Raw genomic sequence first — 26,082 nt, 5'->3', positions numbered from 1 at the left:
TGTGCACCTAACCTCAGCTCCGAATTCTTGTCGGGACTTTTGTTGATCCGTTCCATCGCCAGAATCGCGACGCACTGACCACAGCTTAATCCCACATGGACCGGGGTTGTCTGACAAGCAAATCGGCAGGGCGTGGATTGGATGACCTCCAAAAACTTGCATGGAGGGGCAATTCTGCTGCGGTGGTAATTGTTCTGCCCCACCACCACACCCGCCGATGCAGGACATGGCTAGAGTGGTGGTGTCACACTCTGAGGATTTTTTTACTTTTTAGTGGCGGTTCCCTTTCCCTGAATGAATTGAGTCACAGTGGGTTTTCTGCCGTATCTCGATAAACAAGTGACATTCCACTTTCCTCAATTGATCCTTTTGGCAACTTCCTTACCAACAGTTGCCTCATTTTCCAACATTACCCTCCCATTGGGCTCTTTTGACTTTCATGCGAGTGTGAGAGAGAGATAAGAGAGAGCATACAAGATTACCCCTCCCCCTCACACAGACACACACACACACATCCAACAACATATACACAATAAGAACGGCCATGGAAACAACACTACCCTTCCCCTTCCTAATCAGTGTGGCCGTCCCGCCCGGCCTGGCCAAGCTGGATGGCCTCGACCGCGAGCAGGTTTCGATCCTCGGAGCCCCCTTCTTCGAGGCCAACGACCAGACCCTGGACAAGTTTCACAGCTTTCTGAAGCAGCATAACGCAGAGTTCCGCGGCTACTTTGACGTCACGGGCATCTCAGCAAAAGACGATGTAGTCTCCCTGCTCGATGCCGGCGCCCGCATGGTCTTCGTCTCTCCCGAGAACCTCGCCCAGTACGAGGAGTTTGGATCCCGGGTGGGCTCCATTCTCACTACCGATGATGTCACGACGAAGCCCGCCTCCAAGCACGCCGTCCTCGTCAAGGACTTTGATCCTACCCTCTGCAACCTGGGCTCCTTCATTGAGCACTGCAAGGTGGAAAAGCTCCCGAATCTGTTCATCAAGCCCGTGCCCGAGAGCAACCTCGAGCACTTTGTCGATATCGCCAAGCAATGCAACGCCATCCCGGTTCTGCCGTCCGACGGCCTGACGGCCAGCAAGGAGGAGTCCAAGAAGCTTCCCCTTTCCAAGCTCATCGCTTCGTTCTGGAAGTCGGACCGGCCGGATGGCCTGATCCCCACCGTCGTGTGCGACGAGTCTGGCACCGCGATGGGCCTCGCCTACAGCAGTGCAGAGAGCGTCGGAGAGGCCTTGCGGACGAGGGCTGGCGTCTACCAGAGCCGCAAGCGTGGTCTCTGGGTGAAGGGTGCCACGTCCGGTGACACCCAGGAGCTTATCCGCATCGCCCTGGACTGCGATAATGACACGCTCAAGTTCGTCGTCAAGCAGACTGGCGGTTTCTGCCACCTGGAGCAGCACGGCTGCTTCGGTGACCTGAACGGCATCCCTAGACTCGAACAGACGTTGCAGTCTCGCAAGAAGTCAGCGCCCGCGGGCTCTTACACTGCTCGCTTGTTCTCTGACGAGAAGCTTCTGCGAGCCAAGATTATGGAGGAGGCCGAGGAGCTCTGCGACGCAAAGACTCCCCAAGAGGTTGCCTTCGAGGCTGCCGACCTGATTTACTTTGCTCTCACAAAGGCTGTCAGCGCCGGCGTAAGCCTCGCTGACATTGAGAGAAACTTGGATGCCAAGGCATTCAAGGTCAAGAGGAGGACGGGAGATGCCAAGGGCAAGTGGGCTGAGAAGGAGGGCATCAAGACTACCACAGCACCTGCCCCTGCAGCGGCGCCGGCACCGGCACCGGCACCGGCAGCAAAGACTGAGAAGTCTGAGAGAATATCGATGCGCCGCTTCGACTTGTCTAACTCTTCCGCCGCTGAGATCGACGAGGTGCTGAAGCGTCCGTCACAGAAGTCCCCCGACGCCATCCTGAACATTGTCAGGCCCATCATTGACGAGGTCCGCAACGGAGGCGACAAGGCCGTTCTGTCCTACACCCACAAGTTTGAGAAGGCGACATCACTCACCTCCCCTGTGCTCAAGGCACCCTTCCCCAAGGAGGCCATGCAGCTCTCTCCTGAATCAACCAAGGCCATCGATATTTCCTTTGAGAACATTCGCAAGTTCCACGCCGCTCAGAAGGAGGACAAGCCCCTGAAGGTCGAAACCATGCCCGGCGTGGTCTGCAGCCGCTTCTCTCGTCCTATTGAGAGGGTTGGTCTCTACGTCCCTGGTGGTACTGCCGTTCTCCCTTCCACTGCCCTTATGCTCGGTGTCCCCGCCATGGTCGCCGGCTGCCAAAAGATTGTCTTCGCCTCGCCTCCCCGTGCCGACGGCAGCCTCACCCCTGAGATTGTCTACGTCGCCCACAAGGTCGGCGCCGAGAGCATCGTCCTCGCTGGAGGTGCTCAGGCCGTTGCCGCCATGGCGTACGGCACCGAGAGCGTTACAAAGGTCGATAAGATCCTCGGTCCCGGAAACCAGTTCGTCACAGCGGCCAAGATGTACGTCAGCAACGACACCAATGCCGGCGTCAGCATCGACATGCCGGCCGGCCCCTCCGAGGTTCTCGTCATCGCCGATAAGGACTCCAACCCTGCCTTTGTCGCGTCCGACCTGTTGTCACAGGCCGAGCACGGTGTCGACAGTCAAGTCATTCTCATCGCCATTGACCTGAACGAGCAGCAGCTCCAGGCTATCGAGGATGAGCTGCACAACCAGGCCATGGCCCTGCCTCGTGTCGACATTGTCCGCGGCGCCATTGCCCACTCAGTCACCATCCAGGTCAAGACCGTGGACGAGGCCATGCGCATCAGCAACGACTACGCGCCCGAGCACTTGATTCTTCAAATCAACGATGCCGAAAAGGTGACGGAGAAGGTCATGAACGCCGGCTCCGTCTTCATCGGCGAGTGGACCCCCGAGAGTGTCGGCGACTACTCTGCTGGCGTCAACCACTCTTTGCGTAAGTCCTAACCCACATACACGATGAAACATTCTCCGCGACTAACCGATGATCGCAGCGACCTACGGATACGCCAAGCAGTACTCTGGCGTTAACCTCGCCTCCTTTGTGAAGCACATCACCAGCTCGAACCTGACCGCCGAGGGCCTGCGCAACGTCGGCGAGTCGGTCATGCAACTCGCCAAGACGGAGGCCCTCGAGGCTCACCGCAGAGCCGTCGAGATCCGCATCGACCACATGAACCGTAAATAAATGCACTCGGGTTTTGATAAAAGAAAAATGAAGACTATTGGATGAATGGAAGGGGGGTTTTATGATTTTATGTAGTTATACCAAAAATGTCATTGGACATGTAGAGAAAAAAGACGAACCTTCTTACATTGAAATGCAATGCTGAGCATATTCGTGACCTATTTTGTCTCTGAGATGGTGACAAGTATTTCAGACCGTACAATGGCGCCGCCACCCCTTATCGTATTATCCTTCTCTTGACCCGATTGCCCCACGAACCTTTTTATTACACCCGTCCCATTTCAACGTACTTGTCGAGGACTCGCTGGGAGGGGGTGATCATAAAGCAGGATATGACCTGGAACTACGTATCTATAGAGGGACATGATGCCTGCCTGTTCACAACCAAAAGATCAAACTCTAGCTGAGTGAGTGCCTCCTAGGCATGAACACTTCCTCTACAACTGCACAATCAAGCAGGAGACAGGTTTCAATGGTAGAACAGCTTCCAATGTAAATCTGACCTCAAGATGTCGTCTAACTAGCCTAACCCAGGGAGGAGGAAAAGTTGAGTTTACATCAAGGCTGGAAACCCTTATGCGCTGCTGAAGGAGACAGCGATGCCTGGATCCTCAACCGTGGGCTTAACCTTCTCATTCAAGTTTTCCTCGGGACCGCCATTTGTCTTTACTCTAGCTATTTGGTGATGTAACAGGATTTCTGTCATCTTGAGTTGATTACAATGAGCCCAGTCAACAAGACCGTTAGCACCAACTACTACGTCCGCTGGGCCCAGTCTTCTGCTCCTCATCTCAACTCAGATATTAACGCAGAGACGGAAGCGGCAATGTCACCAAGGAGTCTTCTCACAGTAGAAAGCAGGGATGCAATCAGGGCCAGACCTCGTCACCTTACGCGCAACAAGTATCAATTGAGTCCAGGTCTGAACCAATAATGTTGGATGCTTGCAAAAGTACATAGTAAAATTAGGTCGTCAAGGTGCTAAGCTTGCGGTTGTCACAGACATATGAACAAGGGAAGTCTTTATGATACACTAGCCTGCCTGTAACGGTATCTCATACACTCTATACCCTAATCTCCCCGGAAATCGCCAAAAACCACACATTTAGTACTTGGGCTTCATCGTGGCCCTGAGTCTGGAGTAGTCAAAGAGACCCTCGATGCTTCCGACGGCGGAGATGGCAATGTCCTGATCCCAAAGCTTCCTGCTGGCAAAGTCCATAACGTCCTTCTCGGTGATGGCGTCGATGGTGCGCTCAATCTCGGCGGGGCTGGCGCGGCGGCCGGTGGTGACGAGCTGGCGACCAATGTCCTCAGCAATGGCGGTGGTGCCGTCAAGGGAGAGGAGAATGGAGGCCTTGAGCTGGGCCTTGGCGCGCTCGGTCTCGGCCTCACTGACATTGCGGGCAAGGCGCATCCACTCGCGCTGGGCGAAGTAAACGAGATCATCGATGCGGTCGTGCTTGTCGGTGACGAGGTAGATACCCCAGAGACTAGTACATGTTAGAAGCTATTTTCTCCCTTACTTTGTCGACTGTGCTTACCCAGTGTCGCTGTAGCTGGTGGAGAAGCTCATGAAGCTGTTAGCAATATCGTGCTTGTGAACGAAACCGCTGAGCTTGCTGCCCTGGTGAGCGGCGTTGCCGATAGCCTTGTCGTAGTTGCCGACAATGGCCTGGGCGACGAGGGCGGTGTAGTAGTCGTCGTCGTTCCAGCTGACACCCTCAACGGCAATGGCGATGTTGGCGGTGGGGATGTTGTCGTCACGGACACGGACATCAGATCCGATGAAGTCGGCCTTCTGCTTGGACAGGAGGTAGGCCGAGGTCTGGGGGCCGGAAGTCGGGAGGCCGCTGAAGTTCTTCTCGGCGAGCTCGACAAGCTTCTCGTGGGGGATACCACCAGCGCCAACAAGAACCATGCGGTCGGCAGTGTAGTTGTTCTTGATGTAGTTTGTGAGCTCGGTGCGGGTGATGTCACGGATGTTCTCGCGGGGACCAAGGATGGTGCGTCCCAGGGGCTGGTGCTGGAAAGCGGTAGCGTGAAGGTGGTCAAAGACGACCTCCTCCATCTGCTTCTCGACCTCCTCGGACTCGCGGAGAATGACATCGCGCTCACGCTCGATGGCGGACTCCTCGAGCTTGGAGTTCTGGAGAATGTCGGCAAGAATGTCGACGGTCTGGGGAACGTCGGAGTTGAAGGCCTTGGCGAAGTAGACGGTGTTTTCGCGCTATTTCAATGTCAATGGGAGGAAATTTTGATGATTCCGGTCGATGGGAACGAACCGAGGTGTAGGCGTTCAAGTGACCACCCATGTTCTCGATCTCGAGCTCGAGCTGCTGCTGCGTCCGGTTTGTGGTGCCCTAATATTCGCATCAGCAGGTGTATATCATCGCATTGCCGTCGCTGTTTAGCCTACCTTGAAGGCAAGGTGCTCGAGGAAGTGTGCGGTGCCATTGGTCTCGTCGGTCTCAGCCCTTGAGCCGGCGTCAATCCACACGCCGACGGTCGAGGTCTGGGCGAATGGCGAGTAGTCGGTGGCGACCTATATTTCAATCGTCAGATGTAATTCGCGACGCGGTTTTGGAGGTTAATTGAGCCATAGAATGGATGGGTGGATTGGGATTGCGTACCGTCAGTCCATTCTTCAATGTTGTCGTCTGAGTCTTGCCGAAGGGGGTGTTGGAAGGCGTAGCAAAGCCCCGGGTAATAGGGCTCGCTCTGGAAAGAGCAGCCCGGCTTCGCAGCCCCTGCGAGAGGTTCAAAGCTAGTCTCCGGGACGCCATGGCGGAGTTGTGGAGGATGGGGAGTGATATGAGGTGTTTGATGAAATCTTTCGATGAGGTTTCGGCTCAGAAAGCTTTCGCCTTTCGAAAGGCTGTGTGTGCCTTGGAATCGAGGCGCGAAATCGGCTTCCGGAATGCCCCGGCCCAGCAACTGGAGCCAATCAGAAGAGGTACGTAACTAATCTTCGGCCCCAGTATCCTGGCACCACCAGATCCACCGTGTGTTCAATCTATCTATTATTTTGTCATTGACTTATTTTCCCCGGAAGCAGCTGAGAAAACAATCGTCGGAAACCAGATGACACTGGCTTAGAGAAGTCATCCGAGCCTGCCCTCGTGGTATTTTGCAACTCGAGTGTTGTCTTGTCTGGAGTTTACGCTCCATGGCGCAAAGTTGTCCCTTTCCAATCGATGAATCATTCTTCTTTCCCTTTTGTCCGCAAATGCCAATTGGCCAATTAAGCGGATCCTGCCCTGTGCCAGGCGACAGGCGCTCTTGCGTCAAGTCCCAGTCGTGCAGCTGAGACCTTTGGGATGAGCTGTTAGTGCAGCAGGTCGGTCACAGGACTGCCTTTTTGACTTCACTGCAGATGTCAGTCTCAGACTCCTACATAGGATGAAAGCATGTTACAGCATTGCAACTTGAGCAACTGAGCAACAGCCTCTTACACCCCCCACTTCAGTCGCCATCAATAAGATATTCATCAACTATTGCCTCGTCACTTGCACGCTTCCGTTGTGGTTCGTAACCTTATGACATCAAGATGCCATCAGACAATTACAACTTTGCCGAAGTCTTTCAGTCTCTCTTTGTCTCAAAGCAAAAACCAGCCCCACAAACCATCGTCGATACCATGAAGGCCATCATCCAGAGCTACCCGCCTCTTGGGCAGTATACGCAGGTCTCCAATGTTGGCCTTCCTGTCACCGCAGTCCTAGAGATACCTGCTTCGCGTGCAGGCGAATCCTGGGAAGTTGCGGTGTGGCACTCGAGTGATGGAACCGACTGGAGGGAAACTGCTCTTGCTCGCATCGCGGACGAAAACGCCCCGACTACTTTGCAAGCTGTTCCAGATGATACCCGACGGCTCTTTTATTCCGCCCCTATTTCTTTCACTAAATCGTTCCAATTCACTCTTAAGTTCCGACATTCGTCAGACGAGCCATGGAGATGGACTCGCGATGAGCTAGGAGTTGGTGATGGCACTGTGGTGCTCAACTCGAGACCCATTCTTGAGACTGTTTCCGAAAGCATTGGTGACGTCGTGTCTGATCTAAACCCTGCATGGAAAGTGAAGTCAATGATGAGCCAGTGTCCCGGAACTCGGCTTTGGTCGCTTGAAGCTACTATAGATGCCGTTGAGGGAGACGAGTCGAAGTTTGCCGACATATCACTTGGTGTGCCTTGGGGAGGGTTTCTGAGGTAAGTCTGATCTTCAGAGGCTAGCCCACCATCAAGTTTGAAATCGTCTTGAGGACTCATACTCTCATTTTTCAACTTCACCTATCGGCGTGGGATGCTGACAAGAATAGGTGGTTTGCTCTTATCCGTATCTGGACGCCCTGGCTGGCTCCTCGCCATGGCAAGGATTCGTTTCATCTCGACAAAGACGGCGTCCTATGCTCGTTTTTGAACTCCGAGGGCAAGCATCTTGTTTTTCTCGCAGTAAGCGGAGGCAACCATGTTCTACCCGTTTTCCGCCATGGCGAGTCTGGGCAATTGTCTGTTCACGTGCGTCGCTGTGTCCCATTCTGCTGGATGAGTATAATGCTTACTAGTTGCAGGCCCGCAATGATAGCACGAAGCCAGAACCTGCTACCATCTTAGTTGGAACAGGAGACAATTTTGAGAGCGCAAATGCTTGTGTCATGTATCAAGCTAGACAGTACATTCTTCAAGAGAAGAAGGCCAGTGATGAGCTGATAGCCGAAATGAAGGCTATTGAGGAAGGGGTTAAACCAGAGTGGATGGAGAACTGGTATGATGGACTCGGATACTGTAAGTTTGTGAAGTTTCGCACCATCAACTCTCCCTAATCCCCGATTTATGTCTAACGCGCTCCATAGGCACCTGGAATGCTCTTGGGCAACGCCTCACGGACGAAAAGGTCTTTGACGCTGTCGACAAGCTAGCCGAGAATGATATCAAAGTCTCCAGCCTCATCATTGACGACAACTGGCAGACAATCGACTACAGAGGGCATGGCCAGTTTCAGCATGGTTGGTGTGAGTTCGAAGCCGAACCGAAAGCTTTCCCTCAGGGCCTGAAGGCCACCGTGGCGCACATTCGCCAGAAACATCCGCATATCCAGCACATTGCCGTCTGGCACGCTCTTCTAGGTCAGTCGTCTTGTTACATTTCAAAGCACAGAATATGCTGACTGAAGCAGGGTATTGGGCGGGCATTTCGCCGGATGGAAAGATTGCTCAAGAGTACAAGACGATAGAAGTGATCCGGGAGGATGCCGAGCGACGCAATCTACCACTCGGAGGCAAGATGACCGTAGTCGACAAAGACGACGTCGACAGGTTTTACAACGACTTTTACAAATTTCTCGTGGACTGTGGCATCGACGGCGTGAAGACGGACGCCCAGTTCATGACTGACACCTGGGTCTCGGCCAGCGCACGCCGCGAGCTCATTGACGCTTACCTAGATGCTTGGACTATATCCTCTCTCCGCCACTTCAGCATCAAGGCCATCTCCTGCATGTCGCAAACGCCGCAGATCATGTTCTACAACCAGATGCCCCGGCACAGGCCGGCGATCCTCTGCCGCAACTCGGACGACTTCTTCCCCGAAATCCCGGCTTCCCATCCCTGGCACGTCTGGACAAACGCCCACAACAGCCTATTTACGCAGCATCTCAACATCCTACCCGACTGGGACATGTTCCAGACCGTCCACAACTACTCGGGCTTCCACGCCGCGGCGCGCTGCGTTAGCGGAGGTCCCATCTACATCACCGACGTGCCCGGGCAGTATGACCTCGACCTCATCAAGCAGATGACGGGCCCCACGATCCGCGGCAAGACCGTCATCTTCCGGCCCAGCGTCGTCGGCAAGACCATTGACCCCTACACGGGCTATGACGACGATGGCCTACTCAAGATTGGCAGCTACCACGGCGCCGCCGTCACGGGCACCCCGATCCTCGGCGTCTTCAACATCTCCGCGCGCGCCCTGACGGAGATTATCCCGCTCGCCGCCGCCTTCTCCGGCGTCCTGCACTCCATGCGCTACGTCGTTCGGGCGCACTCGTCGGGCAAGGTCAGCAAGCCCGTGTCTTCCGCCTCGGTCGCGTCTTCGTTGACGGTGTCGCTGGACGTGCGCGGATACGACATCTTCACCGCCTACCCGCTCTCCGGGTTTGACAGTGAGACCAAGGGCAAGGTGTGGACTTCCAACTTGGGTCTGGTGGGCAAAATGACTGGCGCGGCGGCCATACTCAACAGCGACTTTATGCTGCGGCATGACGGCAAGGTCGAGCTCAAGACTCGTCTCAAGGCGCTCGGCGTTTTTGGTAAGTCCATGTAAAGTTTCAATAAGAGGAAAAGAGTATGCTTCTGACGAAAGAAACCAACAACAGGTCTGTACATCTCGAAGCTACCAGAGTTGACAATCGAGGATGACTTCCTCGTCACCATCCAGAACTCTGTGATCCCGGTCCACACGGTGTCCCTCAGCAAGGACCACGATTGCGTGCTGGAGATTGACATTGAGAAGGCGTGGCAGGAGATGGGTCTTCATCCAGGCTGGGGCAACGAGGTCGAGATGACGGTTGTGTTTGCCATCGATCACGAGGAGGCCCAGGAAGTGTAGATGTCTCATTTCCAGACTATTCGATGTGTGGCCTTAACCCCTGTTCAGAAGAACCATCAATCAAGAAGAAATAAAACATCCATCTGGTTCAAGATTAGTCTTTCGGATGAGTATCCCCACATACGTATCAGAACTAACAAAGCACGCTCAACTTCACTGCTTCTTCTCCTTGGGCTCAATCCCCAACTTCTTCGCCTCAAAAGCAACCGTATCAGCAATATCCTCCCTCAAGCTCCGACTCTTCGCCTCCCACCCAAAGTACTTCCGCGCCCTCTCCGCCTTGCTCTTTGAATTAAACCCCCACGTCGCGTTTGCCTTGCCATCGCTCTGCAGCACCTCCTTCATCGTCGCCTCCTTGGTCAGCGCCGCCGGCAGGAACCCCTGCTTGAAAGCCTCCTCCGCAACCCACCCCGCAACCTCGCGCCACGCGTGCGTCCCGCTCTCAACAAAGTAATACGCCCGCGGGCCCAGGATCTCCGGGTCGGCGTTCTTGGACGCGTCTTGCGTCGCCTCCGTGAGCGCGACGAAGAGCCGCGAGAGGTCGTGCACGTGGACGTTGTCCCACTCGGCTTTGCCCGGCGCCACGATGGGGGCGAAGCCCTTTTCCAGCGTGGCCTGCGCGAGGGAGGGCACCTGGATCGAGCGCTGGTTCGTCGGGCCGCGGCCGCGGCCGTAGATTGTGGGCGGGCCGACAATGGCGGTGCGGACGCTGGGGGAGTTGCTGCCGAGGACAATCTTGTCAATGTCGCGGTGGACGGCGTCGTAGGGGAGGGAGAGGATGCGGTCAATGTCGCGGATGTCGTGGTAGTCTTGGTCTGGGAGGGGGGCCTCGCCGTAGCGTTTGTTCCTCATGTCGTACTATGGTTGGGGTGTTAGTGGCCATTTGCCTAGATCTTGGAAGAAGAATTTCTCTCTATGTCTCACCCATTGCAGGATACCGGTACCCGAGATGTGAAGCCAGAAGCCCGGCTTCTCAGGCGTGTGTCCCTCTGCCAGCCCCTTTGCGATGGCCTTTGCGGATGGCTCATCATCAGCAGACCCAGCGGTGTCTAAGTCCCTCATTGTTAGCTCCTCATCCCATCTCATTTTCGCGCTCCAGTCAACGGCACTTTTCCTGAAATATGTTGAAGAGAGAGGCTTGGAACGGATGGCAACATACGAATAACTACATCAGCAGTAGCCGCCTCCGTTTCGATTACGCTCGCGTCTTCCAAGCCGCCGAGTACTATGCGGACCTTGGGGAACGCCTTCTTCACGGGAGCGGCGCGCTCTTCATTGCGCACGAGTAGCGTGTATTCGAATTCCGGGTGTTTCTCGTAGAGTGCGTAAAAGGCGTCGCCGCCGATATAGCCTGAGCTTTTGTGTTAGGAACAAGATCAAACAATTCATCGGCTTCGGACATTTGCACGTTGGAAAGAAAGGTCACTTCGTACCGGTGACGCCCGTCCTGAGTTAAATATGAGCTTTGTCACTTTTGTGAGAGCATGAAAACTATGGGCATACTTACAGAAAGATTTTGACAGTCATGTTAGATGTCTCGTCAATTGAGCAATAACTGTGTCTGGTGAGAAGCTGTAATGTCGAAAGGCAATAAGATGTTGCAAAAGAGTCTACAAATATGAAGAAGTATGCCCGTCTCGTAGCTTATAAACTCCAAGCAACCCCGCCTCCATTGGGCGTCGTTCCTCCCAGAGTTCAAGACAGCTTATTAATTCCACGCAGAAACCGCTTAGCAACCACGTTCCGTGCAACGCACGCCGTGGCTCCCCCAACAAGACAGCTATCCCAATTTGGTGACAGTCAAGTACGATCCAAATATGGATGTCTACAAACATGGGAGCTTACCCGCTCGTGCCCGCCTAGTTGCCGTTCTCGCGCGTAGCAATGCAGTGGGGTCATCCCGAATAACTGCACCTAGAAGCAATTGAGGGGTTTGCGGTCGACAGGTTGTGACATCATGGATCAGCACGCCGTTTCTCTCTCTCTTTGGTGGCGCCTTTGTCCCGCCTTTTTTTTTGCTGCTTAAACTGCGAGCTGGTTGGAGCTTGTCAAAGTCGTAATGGTTGTGTTGTATTGTGCTGGTAGATCCGGGTTGACGATCCGTGGAATGGTCTGGTTCCTCAGCCCCCCGCTTCTCTTGCTGCCCGCATACGGGCATCGCCAACGGAACTCGGGACTAAAAGCAGCCTTTATTAGCCTGGAAGAAGAGTGTGTATCTTATCAGAGAGATACAGGATCTTGAAGTGAAGTCAGGGGTCAGTTCCTCGAGAGAGCTTCTTGCACAAGTTCGGCTAAGTATGCAGGCGAGGGACTGAGAATAAACTGGGGTCATCTTCAGAATCTCAAGGGGTTCATGTACTGTTGATGTGGCTCACAAAGAATCTGTTGATGCTGCTCCCATCTTCTCAGTCTAGCTTGCAGGAGTTGCTGCACAAACATACCATTCCTCCTGATCCGAACGAATCAACCTTTACTTACACGACTTATACGACCCCGCGGACTGGCTGCCGCAATGTCTAAGACATGCACATCAAGCATCCTGATGAGAGTACGCCTTCAAGAGTACCTCCCACTTCGAGGCACGTAGATTGAGTACAGCACATTGACAAAGTCTGATACTGGTGTTTGCTCATCATTATATTCAAGGGCGTTCGCGTTGTTGTTAAGAACTCGAACGCGCTCATTTGACTACGGATTCGAGTCCGAGTCTTTTCATCTCATTTCGTCTATATGTTGTCATCTCTCCAATCAGTTTGCCATCCAACTTTTTGTAACCCAAAACGCCGGCGCGATGTCACTTTTCACGCGTGTCCTTGTGTAAGGAAATCGAAATAGATCAGGTTCCGAGGAAACAGACCACTTTCCGTTGACTTCGACACCTCTTTTGGTTGATATCAAAGCCAGTCATCCCACGGCAGGTATCTATGTACTTTCGAGAGCGTAGGCCGTGCCAAGTTGAATCGGAGACAACAGCCCGCCCATCGAAGATATGTGCTGATCATCGGGCTTCTATGAAAGGCCCATATGGCACACTCCGATAATATCGTTTATGCGTCTTCGAGGAGGATGACGGTCTTGTTGTCGCCGAGCTTCTCACGGCCGTTCAGACCGGGGATTTCCAAGATGAAGAGGTAGCCGACAATCTCGCCGCCGAGCTGCTTGATGAGGTCGGCCGCAGCCTTTGCGGAACCACCTGTCTCGTGTTAGTGGACCTGTACAATCCATTTTCGGGGGAATGATGCGCATTTCGGCACAGAGCATGTAGCTTACCAGTAGCAATGATGTCGTCGACGACCAGAACCTTCTGGCCAGGCTTGATGGCATCCTGCTGCATCTGGAAGAAGTCGGAGCCGTACTCCTTCTGGTACTCGGCGGTAACGCACGGGCCGGGCAGCTTGCCTTGCTTGCGCACCGGGGCGAAGCCGGTGCCGAGACGGAGGGCCATGCCGGGGCCAAAGAGGAAACCGCGGGCGTCGAGACCGACAATGACGTCGGGAAGAGTCGGGAAAGCCTCCTTGACCTGCAACTCAAGGGCGTCGCCGAGAGTCTGGTGAACGGTGGGGTCGAGGAAGAGGGGCATGATGTCGACAAAGTCGATTCCCTTGATGGGGAAATCAGCAAAGTGACGCAGAGCGCCCGTGAGCTTCACCTTCCCACTGGCGAGTTCGGAGGAGGCGGCGGAGGCGGCGGCGGGCTGTCGTCCCTGGGCATCTTGAGGGTGGACGGGGTGGGCGGCCAAAGGGTTGATTGTAGCCGCAGAGGCGTCGTTTGAGAGGGGGAGTTGTTCGGAGGACATTGTGAAGAGAGGAGAGGGGAGGAACAGGCGGGTTAAGAAGGTCTTCTGGGCGGGTTGGAAAGCAATGATATGAGTCTGTCTGTATCAAGTTTGGCAGAAGAAAATTTTGGGGTCGGATCCCGGAGAACAGACTGAGTGTGAGCGAGAGAGGAGGGGTGTGGGACACGAACAAGTGGCAGGTGGTAAAAAAACGACGGTAAGGTTAGGATGGCTAGCACGCAAAGGTAGACAGGGTGCTGAGGGTACGTGGAGATTGTATTGGAGCTGCTAAGACAACGGAGTTACTAGGTACCGGTTCCTTATTCTGACCGAGGGGTCATGGAGGGGTGAGGAGGTGTGCGTGTGTGCCGGTGTGTGGAAGGTATCCGTACTTCGTACCCGTCGGGACTGAAGTGAGGTGTGTGAGAAAAGAGTGTGGGAAAGAGAATGGCAGGCTAGTCCAGCTCGGCTGGCCGGGGGTGGAGAGTAAGACAAGGCATGAAATCACGAAAGCAGGCTGGCAGACGGCGTGCAGGAAGGTCAATAAGATACCTTAGGTACAGAGCATCAACTGTGTACGGGCAGGGGTCATGGAGGTAGCAGAGGCGGGAAGAAAAAAATAAGGAAGAAAAAATCTACTAGAGCGACTGGGTAGCGTAGACTCTGGAGAGTGGTGAGAGTGAGAGTGAGAGTGAACGCGCACCATCGATTAGGAAGTGGAGAGTTGTGATACGGGTAGGGTGTCACTACGTGTGGTGCGAAGTGGGCAGGTCGATTCCAACTTGCCCAAGAGTGGTCCGCCGCGAAAATGACAGCGATGAGGGTACATGGCCAAGCTGGTCCAAGGCTTGATAGGAAAAGCTCATTTAAGGCGCTTCGGGATATGCCTTAGATAGGATGGCGAGCGTCCATTATCTTTGCTTTTCCTTTGTCTCTCCTGACTCCCGAGCCCTGCCTCTTGATGCGTTCTCTGCCTTTCTATTGCCGCCCAACTTGGCAAGCCCATTGCATTGAAACATATGGCTCATTGGATTTTATGTTGACTCGGAGATACCTCAGAGAGGTGCCGTGGTTTCCGCAGATGAGTGACCAATAGATGCTGGGAAACACTTGATTCCTTTCTGGGCTGTTTCTCGTCTCTTAGGTCGCGCGATATCGTATCTGGCTGTAATAGCAAATGGTAAGCCCGCAACGGCGCAGGTGGGAGGTGGGATGTCTTTCAGCCAAAATTGATTGCCCCTCCATCGCAGCAGCAACGACCCCTCCATATCCCAAGGCAGGGGACCTTGGACCGTGGACGAACGGACCAGGGAGCGCAAGAAGCAGTTCCCCACCATGCCACCACCTCCGAGAAAGGGACCGTGACACAAGCTGTCTCTGTCTCACCCTCGCCAGGCAGCCCAGCACAAACGCAAGGAAGCCTCTGGATGTTGCATGGCACGTTATCATCCGAGCCGTGAATCAATGATAGCGGTATCCCTTGTCTTCTCCTTCTTGCTGTGGCCGTTTCCCTCGTCAAGAACGGGCATGCGCATAGATATCATGTCATGGCTCTGAAGGGGGTGAGCTAGTTTTCGGTGTGTAGCTTCGTCAAGCGCCGCAGGGAAACCTGTCTAGGTAGGCAGTCTGCAGGTCGACGACATGAACTCGGTTGTGAATGTGGTTTGCTCTGACGAAGTACCAGAACCGGAAGACATTTAGCCTTGGACCAGGGCCCTTGTCTTTTCCCTGTCCGACACCGATGAAGAGGAGCGCAGCGATGAATGGCGAATGTGGTGCAGTGTCCCGCATGCGCCTGTTGGTGGCACAAACATGCCGTGCTATTTCATCACCACAATCCCCGTACGGGCTCGTACGGGTACCGCGAAGCAGAGCAGGCACGGTTCGAAGTTCGAACAACCCGGAGGGCTGTCAACGGCTTTGTTGCAAATGCAGCTTGCGCCATACCGAAGTTGCAGCGACGGTGGTCCTCAGTGCTGGCAGCGAGAATAGCACTGCTGTTGATTTCTGTGGATCATGCTACCTTCCAGGTTAGTTATTGAAGCTTGAAGTAGGTAGGGTCCTGAAGACCCGATGATACCGGAAATATCTCAGCTCGTTTCAAACGTCCGAATTACCGTGCTTTGGGTGAACAAGTCAAGGGTGTATAGTAGGAGGCGCGAACGTTCTGATGTGGAGCAGGTGAGCTGTCAATATGGCAGAGCAGGCCGAGGGGCACCATCAGGCACCCAGCGGAAGAGGTACTATGAGGTAAGTACCTTCGCAGGGGAAATAGAGGAAAGGGAGAGTATCTTACCTGTTGGTAACAATCCTGAAGTGTTAACTTGCATAAGTAGGTAGGAGCGTTCTTGCCTATCTTCCCAGCCCTAGGCATCCAAGGTAAGGAAAGGTAAGAAGGAACCTGCCTCACAAGATTATACTCATCCATGACAAGCAGGAACCAACTGCCTCAAGGCTCATGGGCTCTTTCCTGCTCCATTTGGTCTTGAGGCAGGTACCTAGTCACTTGGAATTTTCACCAAGGCAAAGGTACCACGAGATTTCTTTGCTACGGGAAGGTACTGTTGCCTAAGATAGGTAGAGACTTTTCGAACTTGCTCCTTCAAACGGCCCCCATCTCACGTCAAACGGGCCGCTTGAGGCGAACTGCGGCAAACAGCTGTTCCTCTAGGTACTCCACCCATTTTCTGAGGTAGAACATGCCATTTCTGCTCCTATTTTGCTTCTAGATGCATTCGGCCCATGCATTATTACTGTTTTTCTGCAAAGCCAATTATAGAGTACAGGCACTACAAGGTCGACCCAATGTCTTGGCCGTACTTTCCTGGGTTACCGATTACCGTCCTCTCCAGCCAAGTGAGAGTGTGGCAGTCAACACAAAACGACCTCCCATATCCATATCGGTGCACTTATACAGCATACCTCGCTAGACCACTTTGCTCAGGTCCAAGAGTGCTCAAACCTGTGCCAAACCGGAGCGATTAAGTCATCGCGGCAGATGTCCAGGAGTGCTCCTACGTGCTATGCCTGCACCCACAACTTGTACTTGTACTTACTTAACTTACTTGATTCTGTTGAGGGCTTACATATCACAGCCCACTTGTCCGGCAACTGTCTGACAGGCAACATGGTTCTGCGTCTCCGAGTGTATGAGCTTCAGCCACCAGTAACGATGGGGGTCCTAACGCTGTGCCATTCCGTCAACTATCAACTTCCACCCCACCCATTACGTCGAGAGGTCTCGCCCGTTCACTATTCCCATCGAGCCAAAACGTTCCGAGACAGACAAACCGCCGCCGCAACATCCTGCTATCACTTCGCATTGAGTCACGGCCGCGGCCAGGGTCGCTGTCGAATCACACTTCAAAGGTCCCCTGTGAACGACATGTGCCCCCGCGCTCTCGACAGGAAACGAGCCGTGTCACTTGGGATATCCCGTTGATCTCAAGCGCCAATGCATACTGAGATCCAAGCAGCCGCCGACTCATCCCACTACCACACCACAATGTCGACCATACATACATCCTGCCAAATGAGACTCGACACCTCAGTGAACCAGTGCATAGAACCAAAGTATCCGTATACCTATATCTGCCTCTGCCAGGACATACGAAGAACTCGGCCCTGGCATGTACGGGTCCATTTTCTTGGCAACCCCATCATATCCTGTCCGAATGTTTCGTGACCATCTTATCCGATCATTTCCGCCCAGCCGTCCGTTATCCTGGAACCTTCCTTTCCGATTCCTAGCATGTCACTGATGGCCCAGTCTGGAACCCGAGCTTCCATCCTTCTTCCCGTCAGCTTTTGAAGATCTTCATCCGTATTTTCGCCTTGAGCTTGGGGAATCTTGTGAACAGTGTACCTGATCGATAGAGTCTGGATCGCAACCGCTGCTGCCGTTGTCTCCACCGCATCAACACACTAGCAGCCCGTCCTACAATCATCCGATGCCGATATAGATGCCAAGTGGTAAACTACCTTATAACACACGAAAGAATCACTGTCTATAACCACAATACATGCACAGACATGTAGCGTCCCATCCCAAGTCGGAAGCTATTCCGCCAAACGTATTTAAACAGTGCCAACCCTGGCCCTTCTGCTGAGTGGCCGAAACCAACATCTTTGTTGTCATCGATTCGCCATCGGGCCCCGTTCAAGCCAAGGACGAGACGCGGCCTCCCCACGGACGGTGGGACTCGATTTCATCGGGCGGCTCGGACAGAGATGCCAGCCGTCCTCTTCTGGGTTCTTTGGAACTCATATGCCTCTGTAGGATGCTAAGGACAATTGCCTTTCCCAACGAAACATGGCGGGCTCTCTCGGTCAGCCGGTAGTCATCAGGAATTCCCTGCAACAGACCAACATTGTGAGTTTGGAACAAACTGTGGAAGCACTTCCTATACGAGCCGGGGATTATCATAGCCGCAACATGAGACGGGAAGCTTCACATGCCCGGGGCCAGCGGCGACCAAAGTTGGGTGCATTAGCGGCGTCCAAAACGCTCCGGCACAGGTGGAAACGGGCCCGTCGACGCAACCTTACGGGAGCAGGTTTTTGTAACCGGATGCCTTATTAACGGCCTTTACCCTTTCCATTTGGCCTTGGAGAAGCTTGATGATGCCGTAGCTCCGGCGCCGCTAGCGGGTAGTCGATGCCAATGAGTCAGTCTTTCATGGTCGACCATCGAGCGACCTATCCCTCACCGCTACTGTCCGAGTCTGGTATCATTGGCTCCGTGATCTGAAGAAAGAAGAAAGAGGCCTAAGAGAAAAATATGCAACTGTGGGTGACTATTTGCTGACGTCTCTCAACTTTTTTGTAGGGAAGATACAGTCAGAGACTATCCGGGTCGATGTCCTATTCGTGCCAGGTGGCGTTGGTATTCCTGATGGGTGTTGGCCGGCTGCAATCAGCCCCCATTCCAACTCGCCCGGGGAAAGCGGCTGTCCGTGGACCAATTCTGCGCGCTGGTGAGGTTTCTTTGCTTTTGTACCCCCTCTGCCTGTCAGGCAATGTCGTCGTCCCGCAGACGCAACCACGGTTACCGCTGTGGCCGGCCCTACCCCAAAATCGGAATGAAGCTTGCGGTCTCCATGGGTTCTCTCGGGACTCTACAAAGACCGCTCAGCGGCTTCAGTTTCCTTTCGTGGGCAGAGCGAGCCGCACCAGAGCTTGACCGAGTCGCGGTGCTTGGGATGAAGAGGGTGTCGACCGCGTGTGTCATGGCTCCAAGACGGGAGAGTATGGTGGTAGGACGGCATCATGCAGGTAGCCGATTTCGATTTTGACGGCGCCAATAGGATTCCCAGATGCCCGATTAAGCAAGGATCTTTGGAGACAAGAAGCAGACTGCGCGACTCAAGGGCTTTGGCAGTATCGCGTTTTCTCTTTTTCCAACTGTACACTGATTTAGTTTACTCTGCAAGTAGACAGTTACTCTTATCAATTCGCCTTTTATCTTCCTGCACATCATTCGTAATCACCAAGAAGGTCAGGTCAAGTCACCAAAGTGATTGTTGAGTCGTCTAACATGGTAATCAATCATCTCTACGTATTAACATTGAATTCCTTCCTCTACCCGCCAAATAGAAGGGTAAAATCCGAACTTTCGTAACAATCATGCCAAGGAAGGGACTGATGAGTTTTGGTATCTCTAAATCTAGTGAAACTTGGAAAAAAACGTGAGCGAGCATGGGGTATTAAAAAAGAGGAGGAAACGTGACATGGAATGAAAGGGGTATCTTTCTTGGTTCTTTCCGCACCAATAGCCAAAAAAGCAGACGCGGCAAGAACCAAAGGAAAAGAACAACATGTACGCCTATGCGAAAGAGAAGGAAAGTTGTTCGTTATCCATCCAAGAAAGAAAGAGAAAAAAAGAGTCGTACGCCGCTTTCTCTCATTCTTCGTTTTTATCGCCTGATGCTGAGAGAGGAATAGGTAACCCAGGATGCCGTGTAACACACGCTGGAAAGGGTGTGGCCTCTGATCGAAACATAGATTTGCTCAATGATTTCGGGTAACGCCTCTGCAATGGAGGAAACAGTTTGATGTGACGGTGATAAGATAGGCTGATATCGGTATGTAGGAGCCGAAGAGAGAACAAGCGGGAACTGGACGAGGTTGGGGTCGAGGGCGTTTTGCGTGTGATTGTTCCGCTTGCATTCTATCAGTGAAATTGCAGCCGGATAATGGAGAAAAACATGTTCTGCAGGACATGGAACATGACAGCCACGCTCGTCGGGAGCAGCTCCGGCCACACGGCGAGGTCGAGCTTGCCCTCCATACCGACATCGACGCCGAAGAACCAGCTGATGAGTCCGCGGACGATGACTGAGGCGACGAGCTCGCAGGCCCAGGTGACGGACGAGGCCCAGAAGGTGAGACGGAAGTCGTAGTCGTAGTCGTCGCCCGTCACTTTCCCGTCAAAGGCAAAGTACGGGTAGACGTCCTTGTTGGGCCCAAAGTGCAGGACCAGCACGCTGCCGAGGAAGGCGGCCATGGAGACGTTTTCGGCGAGGAAGCGGATGAAGACGTTGCGGGTGCAAACTTTTTGGTACGAGGCGTAGGACTGGTCCGTGAAATTCAGAGCGACGGTGATGCGGTGATAGAGGCGGGACATTGTGAGCGGGGTGAGGATGATGAGGGTGCTGCTGGAGAGGATCTGGAGGTAGATGAACTGCTCCGGGGAGCGGAGGCGCGCGTATAGAGCGCGGACGTAGGTTTGGTAGGTGAGCATGAAGTATCTGGATGGCTGATGTCAGTTCGATGTTGGATCACTCTTGCTCAGACAAGAAGTACTCACAGTTTGAAGACCCAGCTCAGGGGGTAGCTCCCCACTCGTTCGCCCTCGCGAATACCCAGAAGCCAGCCCGTGAGGACATCAAGCAGGTGAACCGTAATGATCCAGCTGTAGACGTACACGATGGTCTCCAAGTTGTTGTGAGGCAGCGTGCGCAGGTAAATCTCGGCGTAGGCCTCTCCTATGACGTACGCCATGAGCCCGACAAAAAGGGCCAAGCAGAACCAGATGAAGCGGACGAAGCTGGCGGGCAGCCACCTACGGCGCATCCTAACGCCGCGCATATTGCGAGACTGCTCAGCGGCGACCTGGAGCGTCGCGTCCGGGTCGAAGGCGTCGCTGCTGAGATTCGGCCGCCGGCGGTTATCGCGACGGGGAATACTCCCTTCGGCCTCACCAGTCCACCAGGACGTGGTGAAGATGCGTTGGGTCTCGGAGAGCGACTGACGCAGCTTCAGGTGGCGCTGGGAGGTGAGGAGGATGCAGAAGGCAATGGCAACTGGCATAGCCATGACGATGAAGGTCCAGGAGATCCAGGCCGTGTTGTGGGCGGTGAGGAAGCGCGTCTCTGGGACCAGATAGATGGGGATTGGGACTGCTATCGAGATAAGGGCGATGATAGACATCGTAACGGGAAAGCCAAAGGACTGCGGCCACCTGCGTTTGAGTGTAAGTATGTCTAGGTGCTTCTAAGGAGCGTGAAAGGGGGTCCTGACGTACCAGTTCAAGCTGTACAGGTTGAAGACCTTGGTGATCCATATCAGAGCCGTAATGTTGTAGAAACCGTAGTACACGAAGAGAAAGAACCAAAAGTTGATCTGTACTCTTGCTTCTCCGTGGCCGGGTATCTTACGCCCAGACCCTGGCAGGGGATCACTTCGATCATCGTCATCTTCGCCGGGAAAGGAGTACTTTGGGAACGGTATCGCACACCATGCAATAGCCTAGGTTTCCCTCCCGTGTTAGTCCCAATCACTCGCCAACTCTTCGATCCGTCCGACCCATTGTCAGGAGAATTGCTAAACATACCAGAACAGCAGGCATCAGCACCAAGACTCCATACCGACTCCACCATACGTCGACAACGCCCTTGACGGCACTCTGCTTCGGTTCGACCCAGACGTTGGAGATCTTGCGCCAGGTGCGCGCCCACGCGCCCAACTCTTCCCAGTCGCCGCCCCTAGCAGCATCATTATCGTGGTTCTCGAGCCCCGAGGCAGACAGAAGCGCGCCGTAGCCGACGTATACGCTTCCACGGTTATTAGACGTAAACAAGCCGAGGGTGCTCGAGCGGCGGCGGCGGCCGGGGACGTCGGATCGCGGGGGTACGGCGCGGAAACGGCCCAACAGAGGGGAGGCGTCGCTCGTGAGGCGGGTGCGGGACTCGTTGCCTTGGGTGAATTGGAAGAAGCTCGGCATCGCTTGGATTTGTAAGGTTTGGTGGGTAGGTCTGCTATATTTGCGACATTTGGGGTGTGTTGTTGTTGTTTTGTTTCTTCGGCCGAGGGGGAAAGACTCGTCGTGTGCTTTTTCTTCTTTGATTCCCAACTTTACTTCAACGCAGTTTCTATGTTCTTCGGGGAATTCGGGGAAAAGAGGCTGTAAACCCGTCTACTACGTTGTTGTCTCGAAACGCTGCGCTGAATTACACAAATGCGCAAAGGCGGATCTCGAATGTGTCGTTTGGGCGTCGGGAGCTCATGGTGTGAGGTGAAGGAATCCCGGACAACCATCCTGTGTTAATTGGGATTTCAGTGCGCTTATGACGCTAAGGCCGCCATGTGCCTGGGACGGTCCCTGGAATCTTGGTGGGCATGGCGGATCCAACGTCCTTGTGCAGCGGGCGCTAGCGCGCATTGAGCGGAGCATGGAGTGCGTTGGCAGTGGGGGCTTCGGCCACGTTCTGCCCCCGATGCGCCCCCGGCCCCGGACGATGGCGTATGAGGACGGATGCATCAATCATTCGCATACTAGACGGAACAGGGGAGATGAGTTTGCAATGCGATGTTAAGATGATAAGACGATAAAGCCTTGCATTCGTGACTGTCTAGGGATTGGATTACTACCGCATATCGATCCATGTCTAAGGACTCTGAGCAACTCCTTGCGTATGCGTATTGATGATCGCTTGCTTGTGCTATCCTCGGATGAGGACGCTACGTAAAAAGAGGAAGATCTCATGATGCCCGTGCTAAGTCGTGCAATAGTGCACAATGTGGCTATGTATAGCCTCTTTACTCATCCTGGTCCATTGTCTCCTCGAACCCTTCTGAGTCGCCAGTATCGGTATCGTCAGAATACTCTTTATCCTGAGAAACATCAATAAACTCGGTGCTGTTCATGCCTTCGCCTTCCTCGCTATCAGCGCTGCCCTCCGTGCCGATTTCACTCTGAGAATCCTTGGCATCATCTAGAAAGGCCACAACTTTGGCAGTTGGTGACTTCTTTGGTGGCTCTAATACGTCGCCGCTCCATGGCTTGCACTCTTTGACGAGCTCACCACACTTGAGACACGTCCAGCCTTCACCTTCTTCGCGCTCTAGACGAGTTGCAATGCAGACAAAGCAGTAAATGCAGCCGCAAGGAATAGTCTCGTAAGGATTGGTGATATCGGTTTGGGATGAGCCGATAACACCACTTGATGCGGCCGCTGCCATGATCTCGGTTTCTGTGCTCGCAAGGGCGTTCTGATCCTGATAGCATATGGCGCATGTGCGTTCGGGCAAGAAGCCCAATTCACCATTTGCCGACTTATCTTCGTCTCCCTTTGTGGTGATGATCTCTTTCGTCTTGCGCCATGTCCTTGAAATCCATCTCCTCCACCGGTTGATGCCAACAAGCGGCAGTATGAATAGCAGAAACTCCGTGAAAGCGTGCCAAACAAGTTGTCGGTTGAGGTACTCAAAAGAGACCTCTCGGCTCACCTGACTGGTCGGTGGAGCCAGGCGCATTCGTAAGACTCTATCGAGAAGGGTGCGATATCTTCCCTGCAGTAGAAAGACGAGAAACGAAACAAAGGCTGCTCCAGCGTGGAGCGTCGTTATTCGAGACGTCAGCCGCGACAATCTTTGGAGTCGAGGGTTGGGCTCGTCGCTGTACCCATCGTCGTTTTCGAGCAACCAGTTCTCCCACTTCTCCCAGCCGTATTTCCCAAATACGGTGGCCAATCCATATAGTGACTTCTGCCACCTAGATGGCGCAACAAGGACGGATCCATCTTTGCGCGCATCCGTGTATTTCAGATTCTGTAGAGCTGCCCCATACGTCGCGTCGTTGTCCCAGACTGTCAACTTGAAGAGGATGGCGCGGAGTGCAAGAAGGATCTCGGCAGACCAGTCGTCTTTCAGGTGGCCGCCAGCAAAGTACTTGAGTGCATCGCCAACCTGGCCGCGAAGCAACTCCAACAGTTCGTCATCGAGTAATTCTGCGTCAACTTGTCCGACTCGGAAGGCGGGACGAGTGCCGTCTTGCGTTGATATCGAGTCCCATGCTGAACCGAGGCGACTGAAAGGGAATGGCAAACGATCAATCTGGGCACGGGCGCGCGAGGTATCGCGCTGGGCGGCGAGTCGTGCTGCGTTATCGGCTTCGCGGGCTTGTCGTCGTGCTGCCAGGCGCTGCTGCGCTTGCGCAAAGTTGGTCGATGTCATCTGGGCGGCATTGGGTGGTGGAAGGTGGTGGTGAGGTGCAAATTGCGATGCATCACACCTCTTCCCCCAAAGTGGCTGATGATAAGGTGACGGGAGGTCTGGTACCTCAAGAGTGTGAAGTGGAGGAAAAGCCGAGGTCCGCTCTGCTCACCTGCATCGGCTGCCACCAAACCCGCTGCGCTGGGCAAGTCTCCGAGGCCCCTGCCTGCCGCGGACAAGCTGGGGATTATTACCTGAACCACGACCTAGGCGGGAGTGGCCTGAGCCGAGAATCGGCCGGAGGCTGGAGTCTGACGTCCCGGGGCGCCCGTGCAATTCCAGTAGGGGTCCCCTGTCCGCCTTGTACGACCACGGCTTCCTGAACCCCCGACTCTTATTCATTACCTTACCAAAGCAACTCTAGGTACTTTGAGCAAGTTGATTGTGGTCTTACAAACCAGTATACATCTCTGTCATGCTGTTTACTGATTGCTCTGCAGACGCGATGCAGAAGACAGGCTTACATCAGACGGTGTGTCACCAACCTGGACCCCTGTACAACCTCAGAGCGGGAGGAGGTTGAGTGCTTGAGATGAACGTGCCTCAACCACCGACCCTTGCCGCCATAGGGACGGAACTCTACCGCAGACGGTCGTCGTCTCCGCATATCTGCCATCACTGAAGGTTGTCGACATGAACACGAACGGACATACCCGACACGTCATGCGCCATTCTATAGCACTGTGCTAAGGCGGGGAGGTGACCCTTGCCGTACCCGCAGACGTCTTCGCAGCTTTGGGGTGTGACAAGAGGGAGAGAAGAAGGGAATCTTGCATTCGATTCGTCAACGTCCGGCCACCACAGCTGCAGCATCAGGTCAAGCTTATGTCGACTAGCGCCAACAAACCCATCTTCTCGGCCTTACAAGTCTGAGAGGCTTGCAAGGCATTCTCAGGGCTTTCTTCGCTTGTCAGATTCTGGCCCTGTTGTCTCCAGCGGTTTGCGATTACCCTGAGTTAACATCTTGAAATCCATCTCTCTCACGCGGAGCTAATCTGACCGCCGGAGTTGAGCGAGGCCAATGACGCACATCTCGTGGTTTGGCCGTGTATGAAGCCTTCATCACATCTCATCGTCGATGGTAACGTTACTCAGCAACCAGAAGCCCGTTCAACCTCAGTATACACAGCGCGCCGGGTCCGACTTGACCGTACTATACAAGCTTTCAAAACTTGTTGATCAAGGGCTACAGCCGACGAGAAGCTCGCCTATCAAGACGAGATCAATCTTTCTGTTAGCGTTCTAGGTGGGAAGAGTAAGGAGTAGAGGACCAACTTCGTGCCTTGCGCTAGAAGCTTCCACCAAACATCGCTGCCTACTCAAACCTGCTTGAGATGCAATGAGAGCCTATCTCTGGCCGGACTCAATATCAGGACAACTGAAAACACTATTTCTTGGGTCGATAGACGGGTAGAGCGGGAGGCTCAGACCAGACATCGTGCAGCGGACTTGCTAGGAACCGTATACCTGCATGAAGGCATTCCTAATTAGGAAAAAGTGTACACCCTAAGCATCCTCTGCCCAATCGACCGGGACGCAGGCGTGGCTCAACAAGGCTTCGACGTAACCTGGCCCATACCCAGCCTCTCACAGTGGTGCTTACCAAGATGCTTCTATTTTCACTCATCGCTTCAGAGTCACTCACTCACCGCGCTTTTTTGTGGCTCCAGCTCCAAGAACAGTGTCCGAAGAGGCTCGGAGCACAGCAAAGTGGCGGACGGCTCGGATAACAAGCGCATATTGAGAATTACGGAATCTTTTCTGTTATGTCATCTCTCTTCACCCATTCTCTTCCCCGGTCGATGTTTTGCTTGCCCAGATTGGGCTGGTCAAGATGTGAACGTAACATTGAGGCATCCGGTTTATCGACAGGGGCAGAGACAATTAAGGGTTCGTCCATCGTCAGTTGTCGAGGCACAGATTTACATAAACACCAGCAGCGGCTTCCTTGGCCTTGGACGATCTAAACACAGAGAAGCAATCTGGCATATGAAA

The 26,082-nt window shown here is 53.9% G+C and overlaps 8 protein-coding genes across 8 annotated transcripts; 3 read left to right on the top strand and 5 right to left on the bottom strand.

Moving 5' to 3' along the window:
* Window positions 1–544: 544 nt before the first annotated feature.
* Window positions 545–3,209, top strand: BDZ83DRAFT_746262 (histidine biosynthesis trifunctional protein; the record flags this gene model as incomplete). The annotated part of the gene is made up of 2 exons (XM_060513240.1): window positions 545–2,957; window positions 3,016–3,209. The coding sequence occupies 2 exons, from the start codon at window positions 545–547 to the stop codon at window positions 3,207–3,209; spliced, it is 2,607 nt and encodes an 868-aa protein (XP_060371913.1).
* Window positions 3,210–4,314: 1,105 nt separating this feature from the next.
* BDZ83DRAFT_714835 (mitochondrial-processing peptidase subunit beta) lies at window positions 4,315–5,995 on the bottom strand (the record flags this gene model as incomplete). The annotated part of the gene is made up of 5 exons (XM_060511675.1): window positions 4,315–4,702; window positions 4,754–5,439; window positions 5,495–5,572; window positions 5,629–5,754; window positions 5,843–5,995. 5 exons carry the CDS (start codon window positions 5,993–5,995, stop codon window positions 4,315–4,317), a joined length of 1,431 nt encoding a protein of 476 aa, XP_060371912.1.
* A 764-nt stretch (window positions 5,996–6,759) lies between these two features.
* Window positions 6,760–9,818, top strand: BDZ83DRAFT_564521 (raffinose synthase Sip1; the record flags this gene model as incomplete). The annotated part of the gene is made up of 6 exons (XM_060503647.1): window positions 6,760–7,418; window positions 7,529–7,727; window positions 7,781–7,994; window positions 8,063–8,335; window positions 8,383–9,519; window positions 9,586–9,818. 6 exons carry the CDS (start codon window positions 6,760–6,762, stop codon window positions 9,816–9,818), a joined length of 2,715 nt encoding a protein of 904 aa, XP_060371911.1.
* Window positions 9,819–9,971: 153 nt separating this feature from the next.
* Window positions 9,972–11,345, bottom strand: BDZ83DRAFT_746259 (uncharacterized protein; the record flags this gene model as incomplete). Its single annotated transcript, XM_060513239.1, has 5 exons — window positions 9,972–10,676; window positions 10,743–10,867; window positions 10,978–11,169; window positions 11,252–11,265; window positions 11,326–11,345. 5 exons carry the CDS (start codon window positions 11,343–11,345, stop codon window positions 9,972–9,974), a joined length of 1,056 nt encoding a protein of 351 aa, XP_060371910.1.
* Window positions 11,346–12,865: 1,520 nt separating this feature from the next.
* Window positions 12,866–13,614, bottom strand: BDZ83DRAFT_564372 (adenine phosphoribosyltransferase; the record flags this gene model as incomplete). Its single annotated transcript, XM_060503631.1, has 2 exons — window positions 12,866–13,011; window positions 13,089–13,614. The coding sequence occupies 2 exons, from the start codon at window positions 13,612–13,614 to the stop codon at window positions 12,866–12,868; spliced, it is 672 nt and encodes a 223-aa protein (XP_060371909.1).
* Window positions 13,615–18,260: 4,646 nt separating this feature from the next.
* BDZ83DRAFT_7072 (uncharacterized protein) lies at window positions 18,261–19,281 on the top strand. The gene is made up of 4 exons (XM_060511543.1): window positions 18,261–18,315; window positions 18,422–18,569; window positions 18,900–19,132; window positions 19,263–19,281. The coding sequence occupies exons 2-3, from the start codon at window positions 18,452–18,454 to the stop codon at window positions 19,010–19,012; spliced, it is 231 nt and encodes a 76-aa protein (XP_060371908.1). The 5' UTR covers window positions 18,261–18,315; window positions 18,422–18,451; the 3' UTR covers window positions 19,013–19,132; window positions 19,263–19,281.
* Window positions 19,282–19,765: 484 nt separating this feature from the next.
* On the bottom strand, window positions 19,766–21,817 carry BDZ83DRAFT_563986 (uncharacterized protein; the record flags this gene model as incomplete). Its single annotated transcript, XM_060503594.1, has 4 exons — window positions 19,766–20,342; window positions 20,402–21,055; window positions 21,119–21,342; window positions 21,428–21,817. 4 exons carry the CDS (start codon window positions 21,815–21,817, stop codon window positions 19,766–19,768), a joined length of 1,845 nt encoding a protein of 614 aa, XP_060371907.1.
* A 582-nt stretch (window positions 21,818–22,399) lies between these two features.
* Window positions 22,400–24,223, bottom strand: BDZ83DRAFT_596941 (Pex12 amino terminal region-domain-containing protein). Its single transcript, XM_060506877.1, has one exon. It carries the CDS (start codon window positions 24,046–24,048, stop codon window positions 22,633–22,635), a length of 1,416 nt encoding a protein of 471 aa, XP_060371906.1. The 5' UTR covers window positions 24,049–24,223; the 3' UTR covers window positions 22,400–22,632.
* Window positions 24,224–26,082: the final 1,859 nt, after the last annotated feature.

This window comes from Colletotrichum acutatum (genome assembly GCF_030867785.1).
Source record: "Colletotrichum acutatum strain CBS 112980 chromosome Unknown BDZ83scaffold_1, whole genome shotgun sequence".
NCBI classification, from domain to species: domain Eukaryota; kingdom Fungi; phylum Ascomycota; class Sordariomycetes; order Glomerellales; family Glomerellaceae; genus Colletotrichum; species Colletotrichum acutatum.
Note: the sequence above shows the minus strand (reverse complement) of the source record. Positions and strands in the feature narration are given on the sequence as shown.

Excerpts from the sequence above, each read along its gene's own strand:
- BDZ83DRAFT_7072 (XM_060511543.1), top strand. The coding sequence starts at position 18,452 with ATGTCCTATTCGTGCCAGGTGGCGTTGGTATTCCTGATGGGTGTTGGC. Across the intron at positions 18,570-18,899 it reads TGGACCAATTCTGCGCGCTG|GATTCCCAGATGCCCGATTA; the intron begins GTGAGGTTTCTT and ends CGGCGCCAATAG.
- BDZ83DRAFT_596941 (XM_060506877.1), bottom strand. The coding sequence starts at position 24,048 with ATGACATCGACCAACTTTGCGCAAGCGCAGCAGCGCCTGGCAGCACGA.